The 27,455-nt window shown below is 41.7% G+C and overlaps 1 protein-coding gene across 3 annotated transcripts in view; it reads right to left on the bottom strand.

The window, feature by feature from the left end:
• Positions 1–27,455, bottom strand: part of nectin1b (nectin cell adhesion molecule 1b) — a 142,586-nt gene that overhangs the window by 84,983 nt on the left and 30,148 nt on the right. For all 3 annotated transcript variants that reach the window (XM_029445967.1, XM_029445969.1, XM_029445968.1), the window contains exons 2-5: positions 9,366–9,737; positions 7,174–7,473; positions 6,381–6,498; positions 742–893 (exon numbers count right to left, since the gene is read on the bottom strand). In XM_029445967.1, coding sequence (XP_029301827.1) covers positions 742–893; positions 6,381–6,498; positions 7,174–7,473; positions 9,366–9,737 — 942 coding nt within the window. The remainder of the gene's footprint in view (positions 1–741; positions 894–6,380; positions 6,499–7,173; positions 7,474–9,365; positions 9,738–27,455) is intronic.

The following is a 27,455-nucleotide window of genomic DNA, read 5'->3' as shown; positions in this document are numbered from 1 at the left end:
ATACCACACACACAGCTGGGACCAATAGAAGAAGCTTCCCACATTAGAAGTACATATAGCAAAAGTCAGATCTGGTGGAGCAAAGGCTTTGAGTGCAAAATATCTTCTCCTATGGATAATAATCCAGAGGAACCACCGTGCGTGTGTGCCAACGATTATGTGGAAGGCAAGGGAACTGAATCAGTTTTGTTCAGCATTTTATTTTCCCCGGAAGACAGAAGAGACAAAAGAACGAACGTAGAGCTCGACTACAAAAGAGGCATGGGCTGTTCGGAGAAATGGGAGCGTGATGCGAGCAAACTATGATCAATACAGTACCTTCACCTCAAACCCCCATTTTCCATGATGTTATTTTAGGCGCTGATAATAGACCTGCTTTATATCGCTCCCACACATGTGCCTGGGTGCGTAACAGGGCAGGGTGGAAGGGGGGCGGCTGTTCTCACAGTTTGTGTGTGCAGTTTTGATACACAAACACAGAGGCTTTTTTTTCAACTCATCTAACCTGCCTTGCAGTGCAGCAGGGTTGCCGCACAGCCAGGCCAGGTGGGAGAAGCATCAAGAAAACACAGGCAATCTGCTACAATCAGCTGGTCTGTGCGTATACGTATAGATATTTGTGCTCATTTGTGCAGACAGGGGTCTGATGGTTTCCTTTAGCAGGGTACTGTATTGATGTAAGCCATGCCAGAGTTACTGAAGGGACAGAGAAAACGAAAGCGACCGCCTTTATCAACCTACCTGTGATGTTGACGTCCACGATGCCAGTGCGAGTCCCGATGCCATTGGTCGCGTCGCAGATGTAGGTGCCGGCCAGGTCGTAGGAAACTGGTCCCTTGAAGAACAGGGTGTTGTTCTTGATCTCCACATTACTGGGCAGGGAGCCGTTCAAGCTGTGGTGAGAGAGAGAGGGAGAGGCAATAATACAGACACCATAAAAAGGAAGAATTACACCAGACCACAGTCCACCCTCTCCCGGGAGCAGCAAAGCAATTCAATGCGCATGAAAAATACAGTCTCTAGTGCCAAACAAACCTGGATGTGTGTGCAAGGGTAAGATAAATACCAGAAATATTTGACAGTGCTATATTTCAGCCATCATCCATCAAGTCCAAACAAAATTATGAGGACAGGGATTCCCAGCAGGTCCAAACAGGCAAGACATAGCTGATGCCTGAGGACACAGGATTTGTTGGCATGTGGAATACAAAACAGACAGTGGTAGGAGGATGGTGGGGGGTGGGGGTGGAACAGTTCTTCTTTGCTTTACTACGGCACAGCTCACATGGCTGGACACAAAACTCAGGGGGGCTGTCAAGAGAGGCAGCTGATCAAGCGATAAATGTAGAATCTACCAAATGCTGGGCTGTCAATGAGAACTGGAGACCGTCTCTCCTGCCTGAGGTGTTTGTCTTCATGGTTCGCTATCTTTTACCGCGTTCAGACTTGCTCATGTCTTTTGATCAGGTCAGCACACTTTGAGGTCAGGGATCATGAGCACACTAACCCTCCATTCTATTATCTGGACCCCTTTTGTGTAGCCCGGAGGCTTGGAAAAAAGGTATCACATTTTGTGACAATTAGCCATTTCCTGTTGCCTTCCCCTCGATGAGCTTCATCAGCTGCTCTGAATGGATCCAGCTTAAGTAGAGCTACAAACTGTGAAAATATCAAATAACTCTGTGGTCTGAGTGTGGTGAGCTGCTGGGTGTGGGTGACTTTGTTTTTTCTTTTAAAGGATGCAGCAAAGACCTCCCTCCCTTCACTCCTGGCCTTGCTCTTACTTTGAGATCTGCTGGTGTGCAAGAACATTAAAAACAAAGTAATTCTCCATTTATGACAGCCAGAGAAAAAACTACCGTAATTTTCGGACTATAAACCGCACCTGACTATAAGCCGCAGACGCTAAATTGACTAATTTGTACATATATAAACCGCACTGGGCTATAAGCCGCAGACGCTAAATTGACTGATGTGTATGTAGCCGGTCTGTAGCTGACACCACGATCGACTCTGCGTTGTGTTGTGTAGAACCAGGAAATAACGATGGAGAACTTCTGCCTGTTCAATCAGCATTTATTGTCTCTGACCGTTGGTGTTTTCCTTAATTTGTCCATAAATTACCGTTGAAACAGAAGAAACACATGGAAGTCATCATCATACGGTAACTCCACAGTCGGGGTTTTTGGACATGCACCCCTCTCTTCAGCGTATCCTTCTTTCCGTCTCCCGAAAAAGTGGCGCGAACCCCCAGAAAGTGCCGGTTTCAGGAGTATCCGGTTTCAGGAGTATCAACATAAAAGCATATTTAACAAAATAAGACTCCTCGAAATAAATATATATATTTCCATAATGAGGGTGTCTCACACACTGCCTCGCTCTCGTAATGTCCGTCTGTCTCTCGTACCACTCGCTACTTTTGCGCGCTCTTTCCCTGCATCCGGTGGACTGTAACCTGTAAAATCCATAGATTTAGGAATTCCCCTAGTGGCCGTTAGCTGTAAAAATCCATAGATAAGCCGCACTGTTATATAAGCCGCAGGGTCGCAAAATGGGGAAAAAGTCGCGGCTTATAGTCCGGAAATTACGGTAAATGAGAAGCAATAAAATACGGCCTCCAACAACAATGTGTGGAACATCAAGCACTTGAGCTGCACTAAACAGACTTTCAACAAGGCTCTTCAGTGACAGGGGGAAAGACACAGTGACAAGCTATTTGTAATTAATATGTAATATGTCGATTGGAAACAGCTGATCCATATGTATTTAAACGCATATATTACGGAGCAGACTTTTAGGGCGAGTCTGTATAAAAACACGGTAACACGTTAAATGAAGGTCATGTCTATAATGCATTATAAGCACATTCGTAAGACATGAAAATGCATTTATAGAGCTTTAGAAAACTATAAACATTTCTATATTTTTATCAGGCATGACAACTTATAACAAGGTTTATAAAGTATTGTAAATGGTGGATATAATGTATATGTTCAGCATTCATAATGCGTTATACCTCAATGCCAAAGTGTCAACAGTGGGTAAAGCCTTATGATTAGTAAACCTATAATATATTATGTCACCACTTATAATACTTTATAAACCTTGTCATAAATTGTCATGCCTAATGACAAATGTATAAAGAGATTTGTAAAACCTTATAAATGCATTCAAATGTTCTAAGAATGTGATTATAATCTATTATAGATATGACCTTCCAAGTGTTACCTTTTTTTTTTCTCAGCAATAAAGTGTCCACAGTCTGGAACAAAAAGGGTAATAGAAAGAGCTGCGGTCGAGTAGTTTTTCATTGGCCAGCCTGGCGACATTTCGCAACGGAGCTGCAAACAACCCTCAATACAGTACGTCACGATTCAATAATCAGTTACCTTGTGAACCTCTATCAAATGCTGAGTCCTGCAAAGCTCAATTGATTTGCTGCAGAAAGGAAGGCTGGCAAGATGCTATTCACCGCAGATTGTGCAGCGAGCAGAGCATTTGTACGAGACATCTGAATGTGCGTGTGTGTGTGTTTGCGGAGCCCATGGGGCAGTGAAAATGAAAGGCTAACAAACAGCTCGAGAGTGATGCAGATTCTTTGATGACTGGCCGGCTTGCTCGTGTGCATGCATGTACAGTATGTGTTTGTACACATGTGGGTGCGTGGAGGAGGGTGGGCTGAGGGGACTCAAGGACACTCTATCCATCCCACTACAAACTGCACGATGGTGTGGAGGCGGCTTTAAACTTCAATACAGAAAAAACAGTCTGTTCGTGCTCAAAGGCCAACATTTTAAAATGCTATTGTTATTCATAAATCAGGTCTAAAATTAAGACATTTCACATTGGACATGCGACGGATTAGAGGAGTTTAAAATCTTCATTAGAAGAAGAAATTTAGACTTTACGGAATTCAAACTAACAAATAAGAAGCACTAAAGGACAATGTCTTTAATCAAACATCCATATGTGTAATTGACCTGAAAGTGTTCTTACATTCAAGTTTAATGTGAGGTTTCACTGTCTTTGATGAGCCGCAGGCAACATTAGCAATATTTACTAATTGTTAAATAAAAGGGGCATTAAACCTGCCTTAAAAGGAAGATTCAGTCATCTGTGGGTTTTATCCACAGCTATTGGTGAATAGTACTTTACTCCCTTACGGTGGCCTTTAATTGACATGAATAATAGAATCAAATTTTTTTTACAACAGAGATAAGTAAGCCAACTAATTAGAGAGGAGTTGGAAGTAATCACAATGTGATAACAATAATGCTGCTTCCTTATTTATAGAATCCCATATGTGTGTGTGTGGCAGAATATTGCTTTTTAGGGAGAGGAAAAAAAGAGGGAAACTATTAAGTGTGAAATCTTAGCACACGAGTAATAGAGTTTTTTGTGATCATGAACAACTCTTCACTCCTCCCTTCCCCCACTTAGTATTCCTGTGCTCACTGGAAACTAGAGTATGCACTTGAAACAGACTCAACAAATGAGCGTGGCGAGTGAAGAATGCCCTACGAGCAAACATTTAAAAAAAACAAACAATAAAGTTCAAATAGGTTTTGTCGAGTCTCCATTAAGTTCGTGCAGCTCCCAATTAACCCATTTTGAGAAATAGCTCTGGCATTGTGCTCTAACAAAAAAACTAATCAAAGATGCTCCAATTCTTTATCTTCTCCACACAATGCAGGGAGACAAAGAAAGTGTGAAAACGGAATACAAATAGCTGCTACAATAAGCCAAATAAATAAAATAAAAACCTCTGATCTCACCGACTACTCACTATACTATACACAATTCATTGTCTATGAAAATAATGTGGACCTCCTCAGAGACATTAATATGTATTGCATTTGGCTACACCTATTGTGTGTGTGTTTTTGTGGTGTAGTGTGACGCAATCCTGCCGGCCTGTTCCGGATCCTTCCGTCACAGCCTTGTGCTGACCTCCACACAGGAGCCCAGGGGAACCTTCACAACAGATTTGGCATCTCATTTTCAGTGCAGCAATGGCCGTCCCCTCCTATCTGTCAGCACAGTGCCCTCGTCTTTCTAGATCACATCTCTTCAGCCTTCGCCTCTTCTCTCCCTCGCTTCCCTTATCTCCTTAAATCTTTCTTTGCCTCTGATAAAAAAAAAAATTAAAAACCCAAGCAGGTCAAATCTTCTCTATCTTGTCGTCTTCTGTTGCTGCTGTGTGTATATCAGTGTGTGCCCTCAGAGCTAAATCTATGCATAAGGAAAAAGAGGGGGAAAACTTCCCATGCCTCATTAAAATCCAACAGTGGCCCGTAGAGTAGATACAATGAGGGCACAATGGTCTATTAATCCACATCCACTCAAGTATAGTGACATATTCCTCAACCAAGCCTTCACCAAGCAATTACACGACAAATTGCTACATTTATCCCTCAATTTTACCGTATAATACTTTCATTTAAAACCTTGATAGGCTCACAAAAGTTGTTTTGTATTCAAAGAGCTGCATCTACCTTTCTATAATTTATTTTTCATCTGACATCAAAACACAGTAACAGAGTTTGATCAGTGTAAGTTACGGCAAACAATTCTGCATTTTAGTTGTATTTCTTCCATGTGTCAATGCTCATATGTAAACTGCATCATTTCTGCGTCACCGACTTTCATGCAATTACTCAAAGCAGATCAAACCCGGGGTTCTTTGGAGGTTCCCAGAGGCCTTGAAAACATGTTTGTATCTCTTCTTGCTCATGTATTTGCAGTGATAGTCTCAGAGGCAAAAACACTGATGTCAGGCCTGCGGTATGCCGGCCTTAATCCACGGCTCGTACTCCAGCTTTCAGTTTCAGCCCTCTCCTCTGTGTGTCAGGGACAAACCGCTGCCTTCTGTGCCCTCATGAGAACACAACATCGCTAACAATGACGCTTTCTTACGCCTCCACCTGCATGCTGGTCCTCAGACTACAAAGCAAAACCCCAAAAGAAAAGCAAAGCATGCACTGTTTACATTTATCTCATAGTGTCTGTGACCATCAGGCAGATAGGGGTGTGTGTGTGTGTGTGTGTGTGTTGCAGCCGTAATAGGACCATTGTGCTCTGCTTTGGGTCTAAGTTTTATCTTCATTACACATTTTATAAACAAACAAATAAACAGAGAGACCTTTCAGGATGAGGGAGTCGCTGTGTTTTCATCTTTGCAAATTTCTTTCTTTTCACACACACACACATACAAAACACTTTTTGGAAACGATCAGACTCCATTCGACTAGGCCGTCTTGTGCTTTTTATAAGCTCCCCACATACACACTTTTTTTTTCAAAGTGAGAGAAACAACACGTAGCAATGCTGTCTTGTCTTCTGAGCCTTAAGGGGTTTTGTGTGGGTTTAGTCAGACTCACAGTTTCCACTGGTAGATGGTGACAGGGGGGTTAGCGTCAGCCCTGCAGGTCAGCTGAACATTCTGACGGTTCAGGTACCAGTTTCCATCAAAGCCCTCGATCTTCACTTCAGGTTCGTCTGTAAGGAAGTCACACCAAAGTCAGTTCATCACTTCACAACATCATCTAAAAACTCTGTTGTAGCAACTTAACTATTGCCAAAAAAAACTTTAAACAATTTCTCAACATTTTTTTTAGCTTTACTACTTTTTTACATAACTATAGTTAGGGGTAAATACTGTTAATAAGTAAAGTATAATAGCATAATCTAACCAAGTGTATAGGACAATTAAATTAAACAGTAAAACAGTGAACTCCTCCTACATACCTTTTGCACAAAATTGATTTATGAGGCTGTATTTTTTAGTGTTGTTTTTTCCTGGAGATATATTTTTTCTTTTTAAGATGTGAATTTAGTAAATAATTTTTAAAAATTGGGAAGATTTTTTTTTTTGTGAAAATAAATATATTTGTATTATAACATTTTCCTGTTGGGAGTCTGGTGCATACTCAGCAGCTCATTTGCTTGTTTGTTTTCTTGACTTTGTCTAACTGGAAAAGTTTCCGAGCTGAGGGCCTTGTTTACTGTAAACTATGGTGATCAGTTCACTCTTGCAGCAGGAAACCAAAACATGATGCATGAGAACATGAAATACAGGTGAAAATAAGTTCAACCCAACCTGCTTATTTAAAGAAAAAAACAAATCTGTAAAATAGCCTTAATACGGCAGCTTTAAGATGGACAGATTCTTACACTGCACGTTGAGCACCACGCTGTCTGTGATCCTTTCGTTCCGGTATGTCACGATACACGTCAGCTTCTGTTTGTGGGTCTCGCGGCTCGGCACCACCACGTAGTTGCTTCGTACCGTCACCGTCCCGTTTTGGTTGCGAGTCTCCTGGAAAGTGGCTTCGCCCTTCAACCTGGTGTCCCATTTGATCACACTTGGGGGCTTCCCATTGGCTGACACACAAGTGGCAACAGTCATCTTGCGTTTTGAGGACCTGGCCACAATCGTGGGCGTCGTCAGGGTCATACGTGTCATAGGCCGAGCTGTGGAGAAGAGAGGATAAAGCAATCAGATTACTTACATGTAGTCAAAGCTCATTAAATAGAGATCTTGTCTTTTTTTTGTTCAGTTTCCATCTCATTATAGTATCTAGTTTTGTCTACAATGAGCTTTTCGAAGTCAAAGTAAATTCAACTAAAGGGATGTGAGATGAAAACAGTGCTGCAACTCAAATCCAGAAAAGTTTTGCTTCTTTCCTTCCTCAAAGCAAAAGCAGTTGTCAAAGCTCTTGCAGCTGTCGAATCCACTTGCTTACCCAAATGCACAATCATCCAATTTGAATCCTTTGCGAGTTGCCAATTAGCAATCTACTCTTTAGTACATCAAAAGGCAGGCTTGAGTTTGAGCACAACTGAAAGAGATAAGCCATGAAGAGGACTCTTTGAACGCTACCGGTTGGTTATCTGCACACAGGTTCCTAACGTTCACTGAGCCGCAGAAGCCTAAAAAGACCTGGGAGGCTCAGTTACACAAAATGGGGACTCAGAACTGACAAGAAGCTCTGGCAATAGGGACTACTTAAGCCAAGTGCTTTTTCTTTTACTGGGACTTAATGGAAAACACACCAACACTTAATTTCTAATTAGATCCCTAATCAGAGTCAGCATACAACCTTTTCAAAGCTGCATCTTGCCAAAGTAAAGTATGTCTCAGGCGCTCCTTTGTTTCCCACAAAATGAGATTATTCAAGGCAAATTATACACCCTGAAGAGGCCTTATTGATTTACGTCTCACCTTCCATTTTTATTGACTGCTCTCTGCAGCGGTTTCCTATTTTGTAAAAGCCACATGGACCAATGGGACGGGAGTTAAACGACACGTCACTCCTCAACAATTAACATGTATACACAACAAGGTCCTAAATGGAATGACACTCAGCTATGATGTGATGGTTGCCGATGGTTTTAACTGTAAACAACGTCATTATAGCAGCAGCTCTACAGCAGCATCTGGTTTTTAGGTGTTCAAAAAAAACTCAACCTGCTTTACAACAACACCTGTGGCAATGTAACATCGAGGAGCAGAGCTGTAAAAGTGTTTTCGTTTAGGCTTTGACTAAAGAGAAAGAAGTTTGACCCCGCGTTATCTGATTCAGAATGTGATGTTCTTTCGTCGAAGATAACCCAAATTTAGGTGACATGTTGTGCAACTCTCTGACTTCTCTTCAGAACAGCACTAACATTATCGAGGGCATAACTCTTTACCTGTTGCTAAGACGCAACACCTGTTTTTTGTCTTGAAACATATTGATAAAAACAAATCATTGTCACAAAGCTGAAAAGAGACAGTTGGGTGATGTTGTTGGTGCTTTTGTATCAATGGAAACAAATCAGATCTAGATAAAAAAGAAAACAAATTGCATGACTGCCAAAAACAACTAAGTTTTAAATCTGTACTGGGGACTTCTGCTGCTTTCAAATGGAGCTTGTAGTTACAAAATGGGAAGTTCTGTACACTATATGGTTGTGTTCAAGTGGTTAAATCATGGGAACACTGCTGCTAGTCAATGGCAATATTAACGTTACACTTTAGAGAAAGTTGAGCTGTTGGGAATGTCAACATTTTCTTCAGATATATTGTAGAATTAAGAAGAACAACTGAAAATGACAAAAATGTCAACATATTAACTTATTTTATAAAGATAAATGTACGACCACTGCCATTCCTGATATCGGCAAACTCTTAACAACTCGTGAACTTATGAATACCACATTGGGGGCGAGTTTATATAGACTCTTCTCATGAACAGGGTAAACACAAACCCATTTAAAGGCAGAATTTGTTTCCACTAAAATACAATATCTTGCCAAAATTTCCTGGATTTCTGATAATCTCCAAAATCTTTACTTTTAACTATTTCTATACAAGTTCTTACCAAATACAGTGAGGTTGACCATGTTCTCCCGGTTTCCCGCAGGAAACGTGGTATACTCGCAGATGTAGGCAGCTTCATCAGAGAGCTGCAGGCTGGAGAACACGATGGTGGTGTCCTCCAGCGAGGGCGTGCGATGGCGAACCGCCGCCTGCTTGAAGCTGACCCGCTCCTTAAAGGGTGGCAGAACGGACACGCCGAGGGCTGGGTTGGCTATGGCCACGTTCTGTTTGGTGCCGTTGAGGAGCTTCTGCCAGGTGACTTGAGAGATCTTGACAGGCGGGTTACTGTTGATGAAAATGCAGCGCAGTTCCACTTGTGATCCCACAAAGCCAGACTTACTGGAGTCCATCTGCACCATCTGCCCGTTGCCAGCTAGAAGTAACAGACAGAAAGAAAAAAAACGAAACATTCAATTACGATTAACAAGTGTCCAAGACCAAGCACAGTCAATAGCAAGTACATGCACAGAAAGCCAAAGAGTCAATTCAGCCTCCTAGGTAGTACATGCACGCACAGCACTCACAGTCAAACTCATGGATTCAGCCACACAATCTCCTATATGCTACAGAAGCAACGTCTGCTCCCTTAACATCAGGGTATAGAGTTGGAACATGGAGGTGGTTGTGTGTAAAAGCTGGAGGAGTTATTAACATAATGGGAACATCTATACAACCTTGTCTTTATACACGGGGGTACTGTTTCTGATGAGATGGAAGGACCGAGCGAGAACCAATGCAGCACGAATGAATAAGCGCGAGGGCAGTCATCATCTGCCGCGCTGCCCCTCTACCTACCCAGCAACAAACTGGCTAGCCCATTGTCATTTTAATTACTTTTTACACACAAATACTTCAATGAATGCCTGAAGCTACTATTAAAAGAAACAATGTGGCGTAAGCACCCAAAACAATGAGAGCACACACTTTAACTATATAAAAACACAGAAATGATTCTCCTCTCCTGAAGCCTGTGGGGAGCTTGGTAGCAAAAAGAAAAGAAAAAAAAGGGTCAATTAGAAAGGATAGACCTTCTGTAAACTCGCCTGGGGTTTAATCTTTCATGCATATGTTGACCTTTTACTAAACTCAAGTGTGAACCTCTGTTTCTCATGCCCCTTGGCTTTTTACTTGATGCATCGTATGTCTGCATACTGTCATAAGCTGTCCCTTTCAGCCTGCCTGCTTTTATCTCACAATTAACTGATTAACAGAAAATGAACTGAAAATAATTTTCATGATCACTTGGTCGTGTATTAAGACACAATTCCACACAATTGCAATTCCAGCCTGTCAAAAGGGAGGATTTGCTGTTTTGTATCATTGTAAACTGAATATCTTTAGGTTTCGGTTTATTTTAATGACAAAATAATTATTGATTAATCAGAAGAAATAGAGCAGCAGGTAAATCAATATTGAAGATAATTGTTGCAGCTCTTCTTCCGGCTCTCGCCCTTCTTTGTTACTTCAATCAATTGTTCCGACAACTGCAACTTTCATTCACACCTGGTCTGGGGGCTCTGAAATGACCAAACAGATGTGTCATTGAACTGCTGCAGCATCCTGTTCTCTTCCACACGTCTTTGTTATCTCAGCCTCTAATTTATGTTCCTTTCCAGGTGAAGTCTGATGATGTCCTATTTCCTGGTAGGACAACTCCTGGCTCGCCTTGTATTTACAACCAGCCACAGCTATAATTATCTCCTATGGATAGACGTGGACCCACAGGAAGAAAAAGAGTGAAATAGCTCCGTTAATCACACTGGACTCATAAAGCCACCAGTGAATAAAGTCAGGGAGAAAAATATGTTGTGGCCTCAAGTGGAGGACTGGGGCCTACACACATGCTGCGCAAACAGAGCGGCTCTTTAACAATGAGTAACGGCATCACAATGATGGATAATCGCTGTGTTCAGAGATAAACTTTCCACAGGGGGCTTTAAAAAGTGTAAGAATACATAAGAGAGACCCATTTATGTATACACCCACTGAATGCAATATCTGATATAGTGTATCTTCAACTATACATGCATCTGAAGCAGAGAGATGGGGGAGTTGTGCGTGCAAGCTGTCAAACTGTCTAAGCAGCAGCAGCAGCGATTGTCTTCAATATCTTTCTTTTGAAAATTGTAGGTAGTCAGCCAAAGTACACCAGGGCACAATACATGCACGAAGAGAGGAGATAGTTGGTGCAGACTCTGGCTAGAGGACCATTAAGTTGAACAATGCATTTCTTTCCATCTCTCATAGCGGCCGCACAACTCTCAGATTGAACGGTTTATGCTGGAATGCAGCGCATTACAAGTGAAAGGCAATTTCTATCCACAGTTATATCCTCAAGTACAGCCTCCACTACCTACATCAAATCATATAAAAAAACAAAAGTGACAACCTTTTGAAGTTACTGAGTGCACATCATCTTTCATTTCCTTCTGGCCACATCAGCAAGACCCTCTCTCTAGAGATTTAAACTTGGGGGGATTTGTCAATGACAGATTGATTTACTAATACAGTTTGACAGGGAGGACTGGCAACCTTGTCATCTGTACCTTGAGGAACACCTGTGTCCTCGTGCGCCGCGGGGCAATGCTTTACTCCATTTTATCACAGCTTAGATTACCAGTTGTGGCAGCTATAGTGTGATCTTTTTTGAAATAGTAAACACAATTTACTGTGCGACGACACTAGTTAAAGTTTAATCTCAAGTTGGGGGGGGGGCATGTTTGCAGGAAGGCTGTAAAAAGTCATAAATATGTACCTGGCCAGACCTCACCCACTTGAATGCTAAAACAATCGTGGCAGGGGCTGGCTTTGTTAAAAGCTGCAGCCCCTCCCTCCCTCTGCCCTTCCTCCTTTGAGTCAGATGCTCCCCACTCAGATTGAACTAAATAAACAGCAGCTCACGCAAATGGAAACCAGAGGAATAGGCATAATTACACAGCCACAGAGCCTAAATCCCCTCCGTGAAGGACCGTGGGCGCCCACAGGGACCCCTTTCACTCAAGGACCGAGTCCTTGGCTGAGCTCACAGTATAGAGCTGTAATTACAGACTACGCCACAGAGCGGAAAAGCCATAGAAGAGCAGAGCCACAAACATGCAAGAAGGTAGAATTTGTGAGCGGTTATAAGAGCCAGCGGTGCAGAAAGGGGGGGAAAAAAGATAGGCAAAGAAGTGCAGATGCAGAACAGGTGAGAGGGAGCCAAAAAGGAAGGCGGCGCTTTCGAGAGATTTGTAGGTGTGCTGTGGGTTTGAGGCTGGCTGGTGTTGTCTCATGTGCTGCTGCTTTGTTGTGACCCTGACAAGAGGGTGATTGGGGGGACAGTCATGCTTTAATACACCTGGGGCTAGACACTGCCTTGAGAGTTGCCAGAGGAGAGAGGAACCCTATTTCTGGAAGGAAAGGCAATAGGACACACAAACATAGTATGGTCAAACTGGCAGAATATAAAAAAAGAGTGGTTTGATTCACACCAGGTGAGCTGACTTGGATCAAAGGGGACATATGGGGCACTATTAAAACAGCTGCTGTACCGTCTGGCCCTGCACTGATAGGAAGAGACTCCCAAGGCCGCGGCACAGATCTGTGCACAGAACATTCAACTGTAATAAGATCTGGTCTGCGAGGCTGCAAGGAAAAGCATGTGCTTTGTGATGTTTGCACATGGCATATTGGACAATGCACCTACTAACAACCTTCAGTCAAATGGGCGGGTGTGTGGACGGTACAAAAGGAAAATATAGACCTGTGACGATAACAAAAGCTAAGGGGGGAATAAATCAATCAGAGATTGTGTTACCCATGTGGGAATACAAACACAAACATGAAAAACAAGCTTGATTCCTTTCTGTAACAAATAAAAAATGAATGAGAAACATGATATTAACATTTAATATTTGCTTTTTGTATCTGCAGCGGAGAGAAAAAATCTAATTAAAGTTTCAACACTAAATATACCACATTCATCCATCCGTTTAATCCCACATGTTATTCAGCACAATGTTAAACCAGAACTTGCTCAACATATAAAACAATAACAACAACATAAAGCCTTAAATTGAAAACCAGAGTGCCTCCCCTCTTCTTTTCCATAAAACAACTGCTACTTGGCAGCTCATCTCGTAATGGATATGTAACACTATTGTCTTTTTTTCCTTAGCTGAACTGGCCCACGACCAACAATATCTCAAAAGACAATGATTGGTTCATTACTTGGGCCAAGCTCATCCAAGAGAAATCCATTTGTGCCTCAGTCAAATAAAGTTCAGAATAATTCACCTCTTGCTGCTGCAATGTGAGGAAGGCAAAGATTAAATAGGACTCGATGCATATTTTAGAAGAGGCACTCATTAATGTCTTCTATTTAAAGCCCCACCAGGAAACTTGGCACACTGTCAGTCCCAAATGGCAGTGAGATGTTCCCGTTTGAAGTTAGAAAACTTCAAAACCCAGAAAATGTGTAATGTGATGTCATTAAACTGCACCCTTCTTGGACCTAAATGCCTTCTCAGTGGCTTTTAGGGGAGGAAAGAGTGAATAGTTTCCATTTTCAATAGACTGAGCGCTCTGTTTGGTCTTCCAGAGGACATGGAATATTTCCTGCTTCTGTCCAACATCGGCACTAACATTTAATTTGGGCAAATAGGTAAAATCTATGTCTCATCAACTGCGGCTCCGCAGATAAATCAGCCGTGTTTTGGTATAAACCTCTTGCCAAATACACATCATCTCGTCATGCTTGGTATACTTTGGTTATCCATTGTTACTTAACTATTGTTGTTTACATTGGCTTGAGCCACTCAGGGTAATGACTGTTTAATGTAGTCCCAGTTCCCACGGCAATAGAACAGGCCTCTGTGCTCCTCTATTCATAATCATGACCACACATGGGGTGTTCAGAGGGGGGAGTCCAAATCTTCTGTCTCATACACACATAACACCCACATTAGTTGCTTGTTTATTCCCATGGTGGAACATTAGTACTCTTTTTTCTCTGTCAGTATTTTGGAGCTTAACCAGTGGCATTTTATTGATGTTATCAACAGAAGTGCTTTCCAAAATGCTTTATACAATAAACGACGGTATTACTATCCAGGATAACTGGGAACTATCGCACGCTGATGGCGGCTTTTATAGCCATATTAACAGCTATATTCTATGTTTAATGTTGCTTTTTGTTGAATATGGCCATTCATCTTTCTGAGATGGAGCAGAATGTGTCAGACAATTTGTTTTAATCTACACTCAGACACTATTTGATGGTGCATCAGCCAGGTCTCTTGGGTAAACAATGGTGTACCTGCCAAACCAGCTCTCTTTACCCTCTTCCTCCCAAAGCAAACATTCAACTACAGAGGCAAGCGTAACTGGAACAGATGGTTAGTAGACCTGTTCCTAATTTTCCACTATCTGGTTCAAATTTAAAATAGTATTTTGTACAACACACTCGTCCATTGAGTACAATGTAACATCTGCTGAGCTGTAAATGTTAATGATTATCGGGAATATTTATTGTGCTAGGGAACTTCCCAATCTGGGATTGCTCCATGAAAGGCGTTGTGCATTTCATTTGAACTATTCCCAACGGCTGTTTGTTTTGGGGTAGAGAGAAACGTAATGAGCGAACGTCGCCGCACAGTAGTCGTGTGTTTTCCACATATAAAACCACAACTTTCAGGTTGACGGTGCGTAGCATCGGCCAGTCAACCGTACGCACCAATTCTCACCTAATGTAGCTGCATCCATCGTTTCATAAAGGCACCACCGAGGTTCAGAACACAAGCCCACACACGCACGCCCCTCCAGCAGCTCTAAAGGCATTTCAAATGTCAAGGGGATGCATCAGTTTGCCTGCAACGGAGATTCTCATCTTATTTCAGCGTGATCATGATTCATCCATGAATGAAACACTGGAAAAAGCACCTCCATTTTGTGTTCAGACTATTTCAGAGAACCGAAAATATGTCCTTTTTTTGGGAGCCTCTTTGAATTTAATATATACAGTGTGGGTAACATTGCCTGTAGTTAATGCCTTATATATTCTGGTCTAATAGGAAATATGATAGAAGTAATCTGGGATTTCAGTTGTTTTTGACCGTGGCAATGACAAATAAAGCTGGGCAAAAAATAAATTAGGCTTTGCCCTAGGGTAGAGAGAGAGAGAGAGAGAGAGAGAGAGAGAGAGAGAGAGAGAGAGAGAGAGAGAGAGAGAGAGAGAGAGAGAGAGAGAGAGAGAGAGAGAGAGAGAGAGAGAGAGAGAGAGAGAGAGACTAAGTATGGCACGTATCGAGTGTAAACACAGCATCAGAGAGCTCTGACCGTCCTCCCTCCCCCTGCAGCTTAACTAAACAAGGCCACCACGGTTTCGGTTCTACGACACTAAATAAACAGCGTTGACGTTACCTGACCAAATGGCATGATGACATCACCCACTGATACCAGATAGCAAGCAACTGCCAGTAAACAAAAGGCCCGGGTACAACTGAACAGGGGGGAGAGTCCCCATGGCTGGTAAATTAATGACTGTAAGCGTTACAGTGAAACTGAGGGGGCAAAACAGGGCACGGATCCAGGTACTGCAATTTTCAAAATGAGGGATCAGAAATGAGATGCTGTGGTGCGAGAGCAATAACAGCTAGATAATAACATGCTTTATGAGACAGATCTCAAGCCAAGACACTGGGGAGCACTTACACGGCCCAGACAATTAGTCAACAAAGCATCTCATCCACAGAATGGGCTCAGCGTGCACGGTGATGTGCACTGGTTATTTTTCAATAATGCAAAAGTTTTCTTTGGCTTTAAAACCAGGGCAGCTGTTGAGACATCTTAACGGGAGCGAGCTGATCAATAAATAAAAAGAGGGCCACAGGGCAGGCACGCTGCAAAGTGATGCATTATGGTCTCAGACAAGCAGAGCCCTGGCTGCTGCAGGTATGGGCTCGGAAGCACGGATGAGTTGAGGGGTGTGGTGGGGGTTACATAAATTTGATGTTGAGGATTTTGGGGAGTTACGGGGGAGGGTAAGCAGTGAGAGTGACACGCAGTGGGTCAGACGTGGTGAGCAGATTATAGCACTCAGGATATTAAAGTGGAAGAGAGACGACGCTGCAGGCAACACACCTCCCATGGAAGTATCAGTATTAGCACTGGGTGACACTGAGGCTATGTGTACATGTCTTTTTAAACAGTCGACGTAATGCTATAATAAAACTACTGCGAGAGAAGCTCCTCGTGATACTCGTAGGTTACGCAGACCTCGCGGGAAAGGTTAAAGAGGATCTAACTGAAACGGTCCTTAATGGAATAGTACAAGGACAATTTATTTAGATCTATGTCCATTTGACATAAAGGTGGCTGACCTGACATTTCACCTAAAAAGAACCACAATGCATGTCAATAAAGTGTAGATACACAGGTAAACCTTGGGCTGCCGTACTTCACTTGAATAAATTTGCTGAAATCAACGGTCTATCTATTAATCTAAGTATTAATCCTTTGAATTACTGATGAAGTAAAAATGCCAAAGATTTGCTGGCCCGGCTTTCCAGTGTGAGGATTTATTGCTTTTTATATCATTTGATGTCTTTGGGGTTTGGACTGTTGGTTGATAAAACAACCAACAGGCAGTTTGAAGACGTCCCCTTGGGCCCTGTGAACATGTAATGTAATTTTCCACTCTTTTCTGACATTTTCGAGATCAAAGAATGTATGTGGAAAAATATATATGACAAAATAATTGTGATAAAAATAATAATTTGTTGCAGCCCATCATCCCTGCAGGTTGCCTCGCTTTGTATGTATGAGTCACTATTAATGTTGCTTATCGAACTACGAAGCACAAACATCCTTACTGAATATGCACTGGACAATGCAGCACACAGGATTATCTATAAGAATGGTTTTGGAGTGGGACGTATAGGATGGGGGTGGCTCAGTCTGAGCCAGCATCACAGCAGTACCCTATACCTCTGTTAAGCACTTAGTAAATACAGCATGAAACGCATATAAAGTCCTGCCAAAAAGTGCTGAGAAAGAGTCTGGCCCTGGACAACCATGCATGACAAATCCTTCTCTCACACCATCTGTTCCATTGTCCACAAGTAAAGATAAGTCTTGCATAGAGTACAAACACTGAATACTTCCATGTGATCATGCCAAGCACTTGTGTTGGATACATTATAAAACATTAGGATTTCAAAAATCAAACAAGTATTCAGCTGAAACGGGACGATTGAGGAAGGAAAATAAAGTGATTTCGAGACCTTCTGCATGCTCAGTGAAAATGTGTAAAATGGGTGTAAAACCGTACACCACATGCAACGTGACCTTTAGAAATACTCAATGAGAGCGTAGAATATAGTTCTTGGCATCTGACCTGTGTCGACCTTTACCGGAGGAGTTTATCTACCTTTTTTTTTGTTTTTTGACAAAGGCCAGCTGATATCTTACAGGCATGCAGGAGGAAGGAAGCCTGAGGGGGTGGGGGGGAGCAGTGTTGCATGACCAGTGACTTATTACACCAAGAAAATAGAACATACAATCAATATTTGATTACTGCCACTGAGTTTTTTTCAGACATTTTCAGTCTGCGAGCGGCCTCCAAAGATTTCTTGAAATAAATGAATGCTCTGCATATCATACATTTTTAAAGATGTATGGGGGGGGGATAGAAGAACTGGCTGTCATCAAAGTGCATCTCTAATTGTGGTTGGGACTTAAAGAGGACAGCAGGGGCAATGTGCGCACGGCTCTGCTTGTTGTGTTGCACCGAGCTATTCTTCTCCAGCATTGCTGGCGCGGGCCATTTATACAGCGGAACTATTAACATATAGGAGAGGGAATTCACACTCCAGCTGAAGTGGGCAGTGGGCTGGAGCCCCAGTCTGCTATCAATTAACAAGCACACTTAGTATGTGTCTGAGTCATGGTCACCATGGGACTCTGACAAATGCGGTGCATTTTCTCAAAACAAGTGTTGTCACAATAGCAAATCTTTAGCTGATTATCAGCCCTCGTGGCACGAGCAGCGACATCTCATGCAAACTAAAAGCAATAAAATCAACTCACCATTAGCATCGACCTAATACTGTAACAGACCAGTCATCTATGTACACGCGTAGAAGGAATTAAGTACAAATAAACACGATTATGAATTTTGCCCTGCAGTCACATCATTTAGGCACGGATTAGTATCCTGTTTTCCCCACTGGAGAAATGAATGTGCACACTTACTTAAGCTGATACAGTTAGATATGCTATACTTATTCTATCCCTGAACATGTTATCTTATCTTGTTATTTAAATAATGTTTCACCTTGGTAATGCATGTGCATTTTTAACACGCATTCCTTGCTGCACGGCCAGGATTTTTTGTACAGGATCATTTTGCCCTGAAGTCTCTGTGACCTTGACTCTAAACTGACTTCTTATAAAAAAGTGACACAGAAGTTACAGAAGAAGCATCAACAGCAAGTATGACATGTAAACAAAACGACAAGATTGATGCCAACATGTGGTGGAGATGGCTACATGGGAACATGCAGTGTTTCAGCATAAATGTTGGTTTCTGGCCTTTGCCAAATTCCCCTTTTTCATGTGTGTTTTGATCATAGACCTCTATGAAATCCAGCGGTTCTCGGCAGAACTCCGAGACCAGGACTGAACCATTTCCTAAACCACGACCACAGCCTATCTTTCCAAGGCGAGTAAGGCTCCATGTTCCACATACATATAACCGTTGGAATGCTCACCACATCTCAGGACCATGTTCATATTCTGCTGCATGTGCTTTCCAGCTGTGATGGAGTATTGTCTTTCCCACCCGACCCTGAGCCTCACCATATACAGCACTTTCTCACAGCTCAGGATGTTTCCATACGCTGTCTTCCAGTACATCAGGCTCTACATGCATGTGGGATATTATGAAATATCTTGCCTATATGTCATTTTGACGCCACGGCAATTTATCTTGTATGTCTGCTTGTCAGCATGAAAAAAAACATAAACAATATTGGTAAATGGAGCTACTTTTAAAAACTTAACAAGAACATCAGAGGGAGCAATTTTCTGGACGTTTTGTTCTTTGGGCATCTGTGTCTTTCATTCTTCATATTGTAACATTATTTTTGATGGAAAGCTTTTAAAGAATACAATGAAATAACAGCACTTCAATGTCTGCACATTTTGCAACTGGCCTTTCAAGAGAAAAGCAACTGACATGGAGACATAAGTAAGGAACCACAAAGCCACAGCAAGGAGAAAGGAACAGCCTGAAAGCTGAGTCGGGTGGTATGAGTTACTACAGTCTCCTCTGCTCGCTGGATGCCTAACAATGTGTATTGACACAGAGATCCAGGACACGAAAAGCATTCGGTAGATTATCAAAGATGTCCACGGCTAGAAAAACAGGACAGGCACTTCTAAAATGTGACTGGTAAGAGAAAGAATGTGAGCGCCAATCAATCATAGGAATCAAAAATGTACAAAACGACTTCTCTCGGTTTCATCTGAAAACACCACAGTGGGTGGGCTGTGGGCTTGGGGCATAAAAAAAGTAATGAAATGAACTCATAGCTTGCCTTTTTAAGTGTAGCTTCTGCTATTGAAAATTATTAAGGAGCGGGATTTAACGTGTTTAGTGTTGAATAAAACTGAGCCCAGACTTAAAGCAGTGGGATCAACAATCACTTTGTGCTTATCCCAACATTTAAGTTTGGAACGTAATAATAAGAAGCATTCAGATAAGATGAACGTTTGTGAAGAGAGCTTCCAGTGACTGGAGATAATTGTGCGGCGCAATGCAATTTCAGTGTGGCCAAATTGTAACTGTGTGACTGCTGTGTGACTGCTCTGCTGACAGCTTGTGCTATTAACTGCAATCAAGCCAGCCCCGTAATTACCCTCCGTGTTGAAAAGATATTCTGTAGTTAAACTTCACAATGTGCCAATTCGGACTGGTAATGCAGAAGGATGCAGTGAAATGAGCCTGTGAGAACTGAACGGCCTCTAGCTCGTAGGGCTTGGATGAAACAAAGAAATAAAGTATAGCTGACAAATCCTGATAGTGTATTACTATTGATCAGAAGCAGGCAGTCACAGGGAGATTCAACAACTCAATTTAGCCGTATTGAAATCCCTGTCAATCATTCAACCAATGGAGCAACAAACTGTTTTTTGGGAGTCAACCAAAAGCTTTTTGTAGCCACAGAAATAATCCCACATGAAATCACTCACGTGAACGCCTACGCGTTGGCATTAATAGCCTTTGAAATCTGCTGACATAGGTTAGACTACCACTGTAGCTGACACAGGGGCCAGTCCAGTGGGAGCCCAGACAAAATAGCTGTACACTGCATGTACAGGCTTTTTCCTCAGGGCTGCAGGAGTATTATTCGGAGCTCTTACCCTCAAGTTGGCCTCCCTTACTGTGTCTATACTGTGGGCTGCTCATTGTTTGACAGGATTGACAAGCTCTCTGGCAGAGCTGATTAAAAGCTTTAAGGTCAGAGAAGTGGGACAGATATCGAGCGAACACCTGTCTGCTCGCTGTGAGCCAGTCCCCTACTGGGTGTGTCCTCCATTGGCGCAGGATCAATGGCTCCATTAAGAGCCAACGTTTTCTTTTTCTAGCGCTACTTTGGCTTGCAAAGAACCTTTCACCTGGCTCTTCCTCTTTTGACTTCCGTCTGCTTGTCGTCATATCAAAAAGGGAAAGTGTTGTTCTCAGTAGGGGATGACCATATTTGTACATCCAAGGGCATCTAAAGATTGCCTTTGCTTTAGTTTAAAACCCCCTGCAGAATAAAACGCAGAGCGACAAGCACACAGTGAAATGTATTTATTCTTTTTCCAGCTTCAGACTTAATTTCATCATGGATTTCCACATCCTGGTAAAAATAACTTTGAAAGCCCGGCTGCCCATTGAAGATTTGCCAAAGGATTACAGATCATTAAAGAGATGTTTGAAGTTCACTTGAAGTCTCTCCAAATAAGTTACTCGAATCACAGAGTTTATTGTGCCTTGTCCACATGTTTTCTCTCTCTCTCTCTCTCTCTCTCTCTCTCTCTCGCTGTAATCTTGAAAAAAAGATGGTCTCACAAACTGCAACAGCTGGTCATGCTCTCTGGAGTCATAATCCAGAGATGGACATTTCAATTTACTTCAACCTGAGTTTGGATGATAGTGAATTAAGATACCTGCTCCCGTGGATACCTTAACGATTTCATCCCCTCTGGTAGGCTTTCCACTCAGAGCTTCACAGAAGAGAAAATGTTCTTCTTTTGACATTGGATCTCACAATAATCTATAAAATGAAACCTAATACCATGGTTTAAGACTTCAAGAGACGGGTGACTTTCATCAAAAGATAACTCCAAGCGTGTCCCACACACCACTCATTTATACTTTCATCTCTAGAGTCCTTCCAGTTTTGCAGGTTTCTGGATCCCTGCTAAAAACAGTCACCTAGCTGGTCTATCTTGATCTGATTCAGTAGTGAGCACAGAGGCACATTGTGCTCTCGTTTTTATCATGTCAATACGGTTTGTAATCTTGTCTATGTTTGCTGTGAGAAAACAAAGTAGTCGATTTAACTGACTTGCATAACAAAGATATGTTTGAAGACGCTGCCAAGCAAGCATTATGAAGGCATCAGACTTGCTCATTTCCATTAAAGGGGAATCATTACTTATACAACTTTATGTCATAATATCATAGTTATCGTTTTACTAATGAGTGCAAGAGATTGATAAGAAACTGCTCAGTTGAGCGATTAAAATAGATTAAATGTGAACGCTAAAGATTTTGCCTACAAAGGGAGACTGTTTGGGGTTATTTCTGAACTGGTTAATGACTTTTTACACCAAATAAGCAGTTACAATATACTATCTGGGGAACCGCACACGTTCTTTATCCCTTAGATACATTTAGATATTTAATGAAGATGTAGCACAACAGTAAGGTGAAAGAAGCAAGTTCACACTTCTCCAGTAGTATTTTTAAGTAGGTGTGAAACTGGGTTTGCAGGAGGAAAGGGTGAAAGTGTTGGTGAAGTGCTAGGTTACATCTCCATTTGCAGCTACTCTTTGGCCCTTCCTCGTGCATGCATCTTTTCTTATTATTCACAGGAGATGGTTTCAAACAAGGTCAGAAGGAGTGAAGATGTGATACAATGTCCTTAAGCTACACTAGGTAAGAAAGCGTGGATAGACTCATAACATATATGGATTTTGTGGGTAATGTGCGAAAGACATAATATGACAAGTTTTGCTTATTTGCGACTGGGTCTCTACTTAGTACGAAATAGGCATCAGTCATTGAAAAATTGCATTGAATGTCTGGTCAGACCTTTAGTGTTGTTTGTTGAATTCAGATTAAAGACTATTAGTAAAGACTAAGGAATAAATCAAAATTCTTTATTCAGATATTTACTGATTAAATTGTGTCTTTTTTTGTCAAATGAAAGGGTTTTAAATTAAATAAACATGTTTATATAACACATTAATATGAATTGAGATTCAAACTATACTGAGCCTCAGACCTCCGCACATTTAATCACAATCAAAAGGCACTCTTTTCCTCTTCTGCAATTTTAACATTTTGCATAATACGTGAAAAAAAGGGACGTTTACAAGGAAACAAGGCTGTAAAAATGACCAACTGTGTTTTTCGACTAAAAATCATGTTCACTGTTAATTGTAGCATTCAGTAATTATTGACTACCAGTGACAATTACAAGCATGACATTTAGATAGTTTGTCATTAGTTGATGATGACATCTTTCCACTATAGCCTGGGTATTTTCAGGGAGCACTTACTGCCACCAGGATTATAAATGCCAGTGTGTTCAGCACTAGTGCACATATCTGTTGCCTACAAAATGACAGTATCTTGGCTGAAAGTATCTCATCTTCTCCGTGCCCTTCACAGATTGCTAGTGTACCCTGTGCTACAACACTCACTCACCTGCAATCCCAGCCTCGCAGAGCTGCTAGAAAATGTCTGAGCAGAAATGAGCGTCTTGACAATTGACAAAATTGCATTTGTGCATTCAAAGTTGTGGATGATCACAAGGCAATACGCACATAAATGTTGTGAATGGATGCTGGAATAAAGCTGGACATATGGGCTAATGCAGGACAGAGTAAAACAAAGGGCAGTGAGCCGTGACGGGGGTTTTCCTTGTGGGCATAATCTTGGGTTTGTTCTTGTTTAAAGTTATTTATAATTTTAGACTGTGTTCTGCATTAATCCGTCATGCATATCAGGGTGGTAATTACAGCCAGTATTCATTTCAGAATGATGGATATGTTTAGGGTAAGGAAAGAAAACAGGGCAAATAATCACATTAATCATTTTATCTTTTGGTCGACTTGAGCTATTTGTGACGGCTTATGTAGATACATACAACTCTACAAGCTACTGAGATTCAATAAAATAAGGGAGTGACAGGGTGTCACTTTGCTATTCCAAGCTTAACAGCAAGGAACAGGGTTATTACAAATACAGCTAGATTTTACATTTTTATAACACATTTAATTTACATTAAAATAAAATCATTTTACAGCAGCAAAATGTGTGCTAACCCTTCACACACTGTCTTGGAATGAAATACAATAAATCGCTGAATGATGAAGGCTAGTGGTGGGCTGAAGGATTTCAATAGAGGCTGGGCTCTTAAAGCTGCTTTTATATTCTCCAGCTTGGCTGCAGCGTATGCTCAGATGCTGTACAGTGACACAGCCGACCCTTCATACATAATAGATGTGTTGGTGTCCATGGAGCTGCAGAGGCTAGAGGCTATGTGTTGGTGCAGGGCAGAGACAATAAAGAGACATTTTTCTCCAAATGTTTTACCAGGCAGGAATGCTTCATACTAATCAGCAGCCTCTCCAGCGACTGCGTTTACATTTATCATGCTAATGTGGTGGCTCACGCTGACGCCATTTTGCATCGGGTAACATTTGGAACAGAGTGATTGCTGATCTCCCTTATTAATGTGGATTTAGCTGATGAGTAAATGTGTCCTCAATAGCTGATCAATCCAAACATTTAACTGATGTAAGATTGTATTTCTGAATAATGGCACCAAAAAAGTAAAACAAATCTCCCTAAAATACATATATATAAACCACGAGTTCACACTGTGAGACTTCAGAATAATAGTCGCTTATTAATATGTCAGCTTATTGTTCCTGATGAAAGTTGATTCACCAACAAACTAGCATTAATAGCAGATGCATTTAGAGTTAAGTGTACTCTTTTTTGTATTCAAGCAATGATCAAAGACATTAGTTTCCTGGGAGGTGGGAACATCGATGGTGCGCAGCAATTAACAGTGTGTTGTTCTCCTATTCCCCAAACAGTTAGTTATTTAGCAATTATCATGCACACCATAATTTTGCTATAGTTTTGAAATGCAGTTTACATTATGAATACAAATGTATTGTCCCCCTTTTTTAATCCTGTTATTGTGGAGATAGAAGAAAAACAACATGAAAAAAATAAATAAATAAAACTGTTTAATATTTATATATCCATTTTCTAGCTACGAGCAGATCGCGCTCGGCTGCACTAAAATGAAACTTGTTGTGACCTAGTTAGAAGAATGCCACATGACAAAGCCGTGCTCGCCCTCTCCCCGTTAGACTAGCAAAGCGGAAACGGCCACATCGAGCATAATAATTTGCACGGCCATCCTTATAGCTAGTTTATTTGCAGGGTGCGGCGCAGCCAGGTCTGTGTCCTACTCCTTGGCTTATTAGGTGGTTGAAGGACAGAGCCTGGCTGCTCCCGCTCTCCGCTGCAGGAGGCTCTTTGTTAATGTGCTGCCACTCCCCTGCAGGGTGAGCAGGCCTCGACAGGCTGAGGTGACGCTCCCATCTTTCCCACAGCTCAGCCAGCTTGACTTTGCTTGGCTGATGAACTGTGACGGGACACAACTCGAAGGTTGTTTGCGCTGCTTTTTTTCTGCTTTTTTTCTCACCAGGCAAGCCAGTCAGAGAGTGTGAAACATTGTTAAACTCTGCTGATGGCTCTCAACCTTCGTATCAGCTGGCTCGGCTGCACCCGTGACACACTCCGCTGAACACCTGAAGGATCCACACTGTCAAGATGTAAGAGTTGCAGGCCGGTGCAGGCCAGCTGCTTATGTTTCGATACAAGAAGAAGAGCAAAAACAACGTCACAAAACCTGCCCAGACATGATTTACCTTGCACAACTTAAAATGAGTCAGTCCTGTGATCGCAGACAACGGAGCACTCCAACTCCAGGGAACTTGCATGACGCCTCAATCTTAACACAGGTTTCTGAGTGAGTGTGTGTGAAGAGATTGCTATTCTTTTTAATATTATTATTCAGATCACTTCTATAGGCCATTTCACCATGGGTCTCAAAGCGCACTGAGCTTTCCACTGGTAGCTTTGTGATTATTCTCCCCTCACAACTGAAAAGGTGTTACAAAGGGCCCTGTGTGCTGTGGAGGTTGTTATTTTGTGCCGCTCTTTCAACTCTCTGCGAGTCAGAAACAAGTCACTATACTTCCAAGATCTCCTTTACTTTTGCTGAAAAAAGAATCCAACAGCACCTTAAATGCTCACCCTGCCGGGGGTCATAAAGGGGCTGCAACAAAAGCAATCAGTGAGGCCGTTGTACAATTTTTGCAGGGAGCTTGACACAATCCCATAGTGGGAGAGAGGCAGCCAAAACCTCTGCATGCTTTTTATACAAAGAGCCCTCTTAAAATGCTGCGAAGAATTCCCACAAGATGAATTCTTGTTCATGTTACGGCACGGAGAACATATTTCTGTCTATGTGGAAAGAAAATGTTTTAAAAGCTACTGCCTCTTGAAAAGTAAAATTCACTCAAACTACTCACTTTGTTGTTCTTGCTTTTCACTTTTTATAGGGATAACACACCTAGTAGTTACATCCAAGACTGATTTGACACCTACTATATTATTACTGCAATCTAACACGGCGGGTTGAGTGCACAAAGCCAACCACCAGCTCGAAACAGCATCCATTCCATGTCTTGAAGTAGCTCCCGTCCATGATGGAGGAACGTTGTTCAACACACAACCACAGTAGTGATTGCAAGAGAAAAGGCAAATGGCTAATTCCTCTGTGGTGGTAGGTTGTTAGGCAGACAGACGACAGCAAGAAAAGCTCCTAGTAAAGCAATCATGTTGCAATCTACCGTTTTACTGTATAATCGTTCTTCCAGCTTACGATTCATCCCACAGAGTTACCGTAAAGCCCTATCCAAATACTCCATGGTAGGTCTCTGCTGGTCGTCTACATCCAACCAACAAGGGGTTACCTTAAAAGTTTTTTTTGGTGTATTTGTTTAGAGCTAATTTAGCAGACTCAGCATGTGTGGCTGTCAGGGGATTGCTAGTCTAGATGTGCACTGTTTGTTGGTTTCACTACATAAACCAATTACAGAATGAGGCACCATGAGAGAATTAAAAGTTTGATTAGCCGTAGGGTGGATGGCACTATAATTGGATAACAGTTGGACGGCTGCTATCTGTGTACAGCAAAAGAAGCATTTGTGTGATAATATGAGTGATAATGGTAAAGAGGTTGAAATTCGTAATATGTTCATGTTGAAATAAATAAATACATTTACATGTTCTTTTTGACTGACCGGTAAGACTCAAAACAAATAAAGAACTGTATGAAAAGCTAAAAAACTTTTAGAAAAGGTGCTACAAACTTTCTTTGTATGGAGTGACCAGTGCTTTATGGTAGCTAATGTTAGCAAACTTTAGACAGAGCTGTGAAAGTGATGTAATTTAGGGTTAGGGTTAATTTGTTGGCTTTATGACTCTTGTGCTACTGATACACTACATTTAACCTTTTATCATCTTGTAATTGTCACTTGTGACTGCAGTGACCATCATTCAGTCTCACTGTAACACTAGGAGTTTGAGTAGCGCCTTTCTGTACATAAATTCTCAAGTACACAAAGTCGATGTAATTTACAAGACCAGGACTTGCACAAGCAGATTGTAATACACACATCTGTGGCTCGCTGGAATGCATTGCAAGTTGCAAGAGAATACATTAACTCTCATTAACTTTATTTG

The sequence above is a fragment of the Cottoperca gobio genome, chromosome 13, assembly GCF_900634415.1.
Source record: "Cottoperca gobio chromosome 13, fCotGob3.1, whole genome shotgun sequence".
Taxonomy (NCBI): Eukaryota; Metazoa; Chordata; class Actinopteri; order Perciformes; family Bovichtidae; genus Cottoperca; species Cottoperca gobio.
Note: the sequence above shows the minus strand (reverse complement) of the source record. Positions and strands in the feature narration are given on the sequence as shown.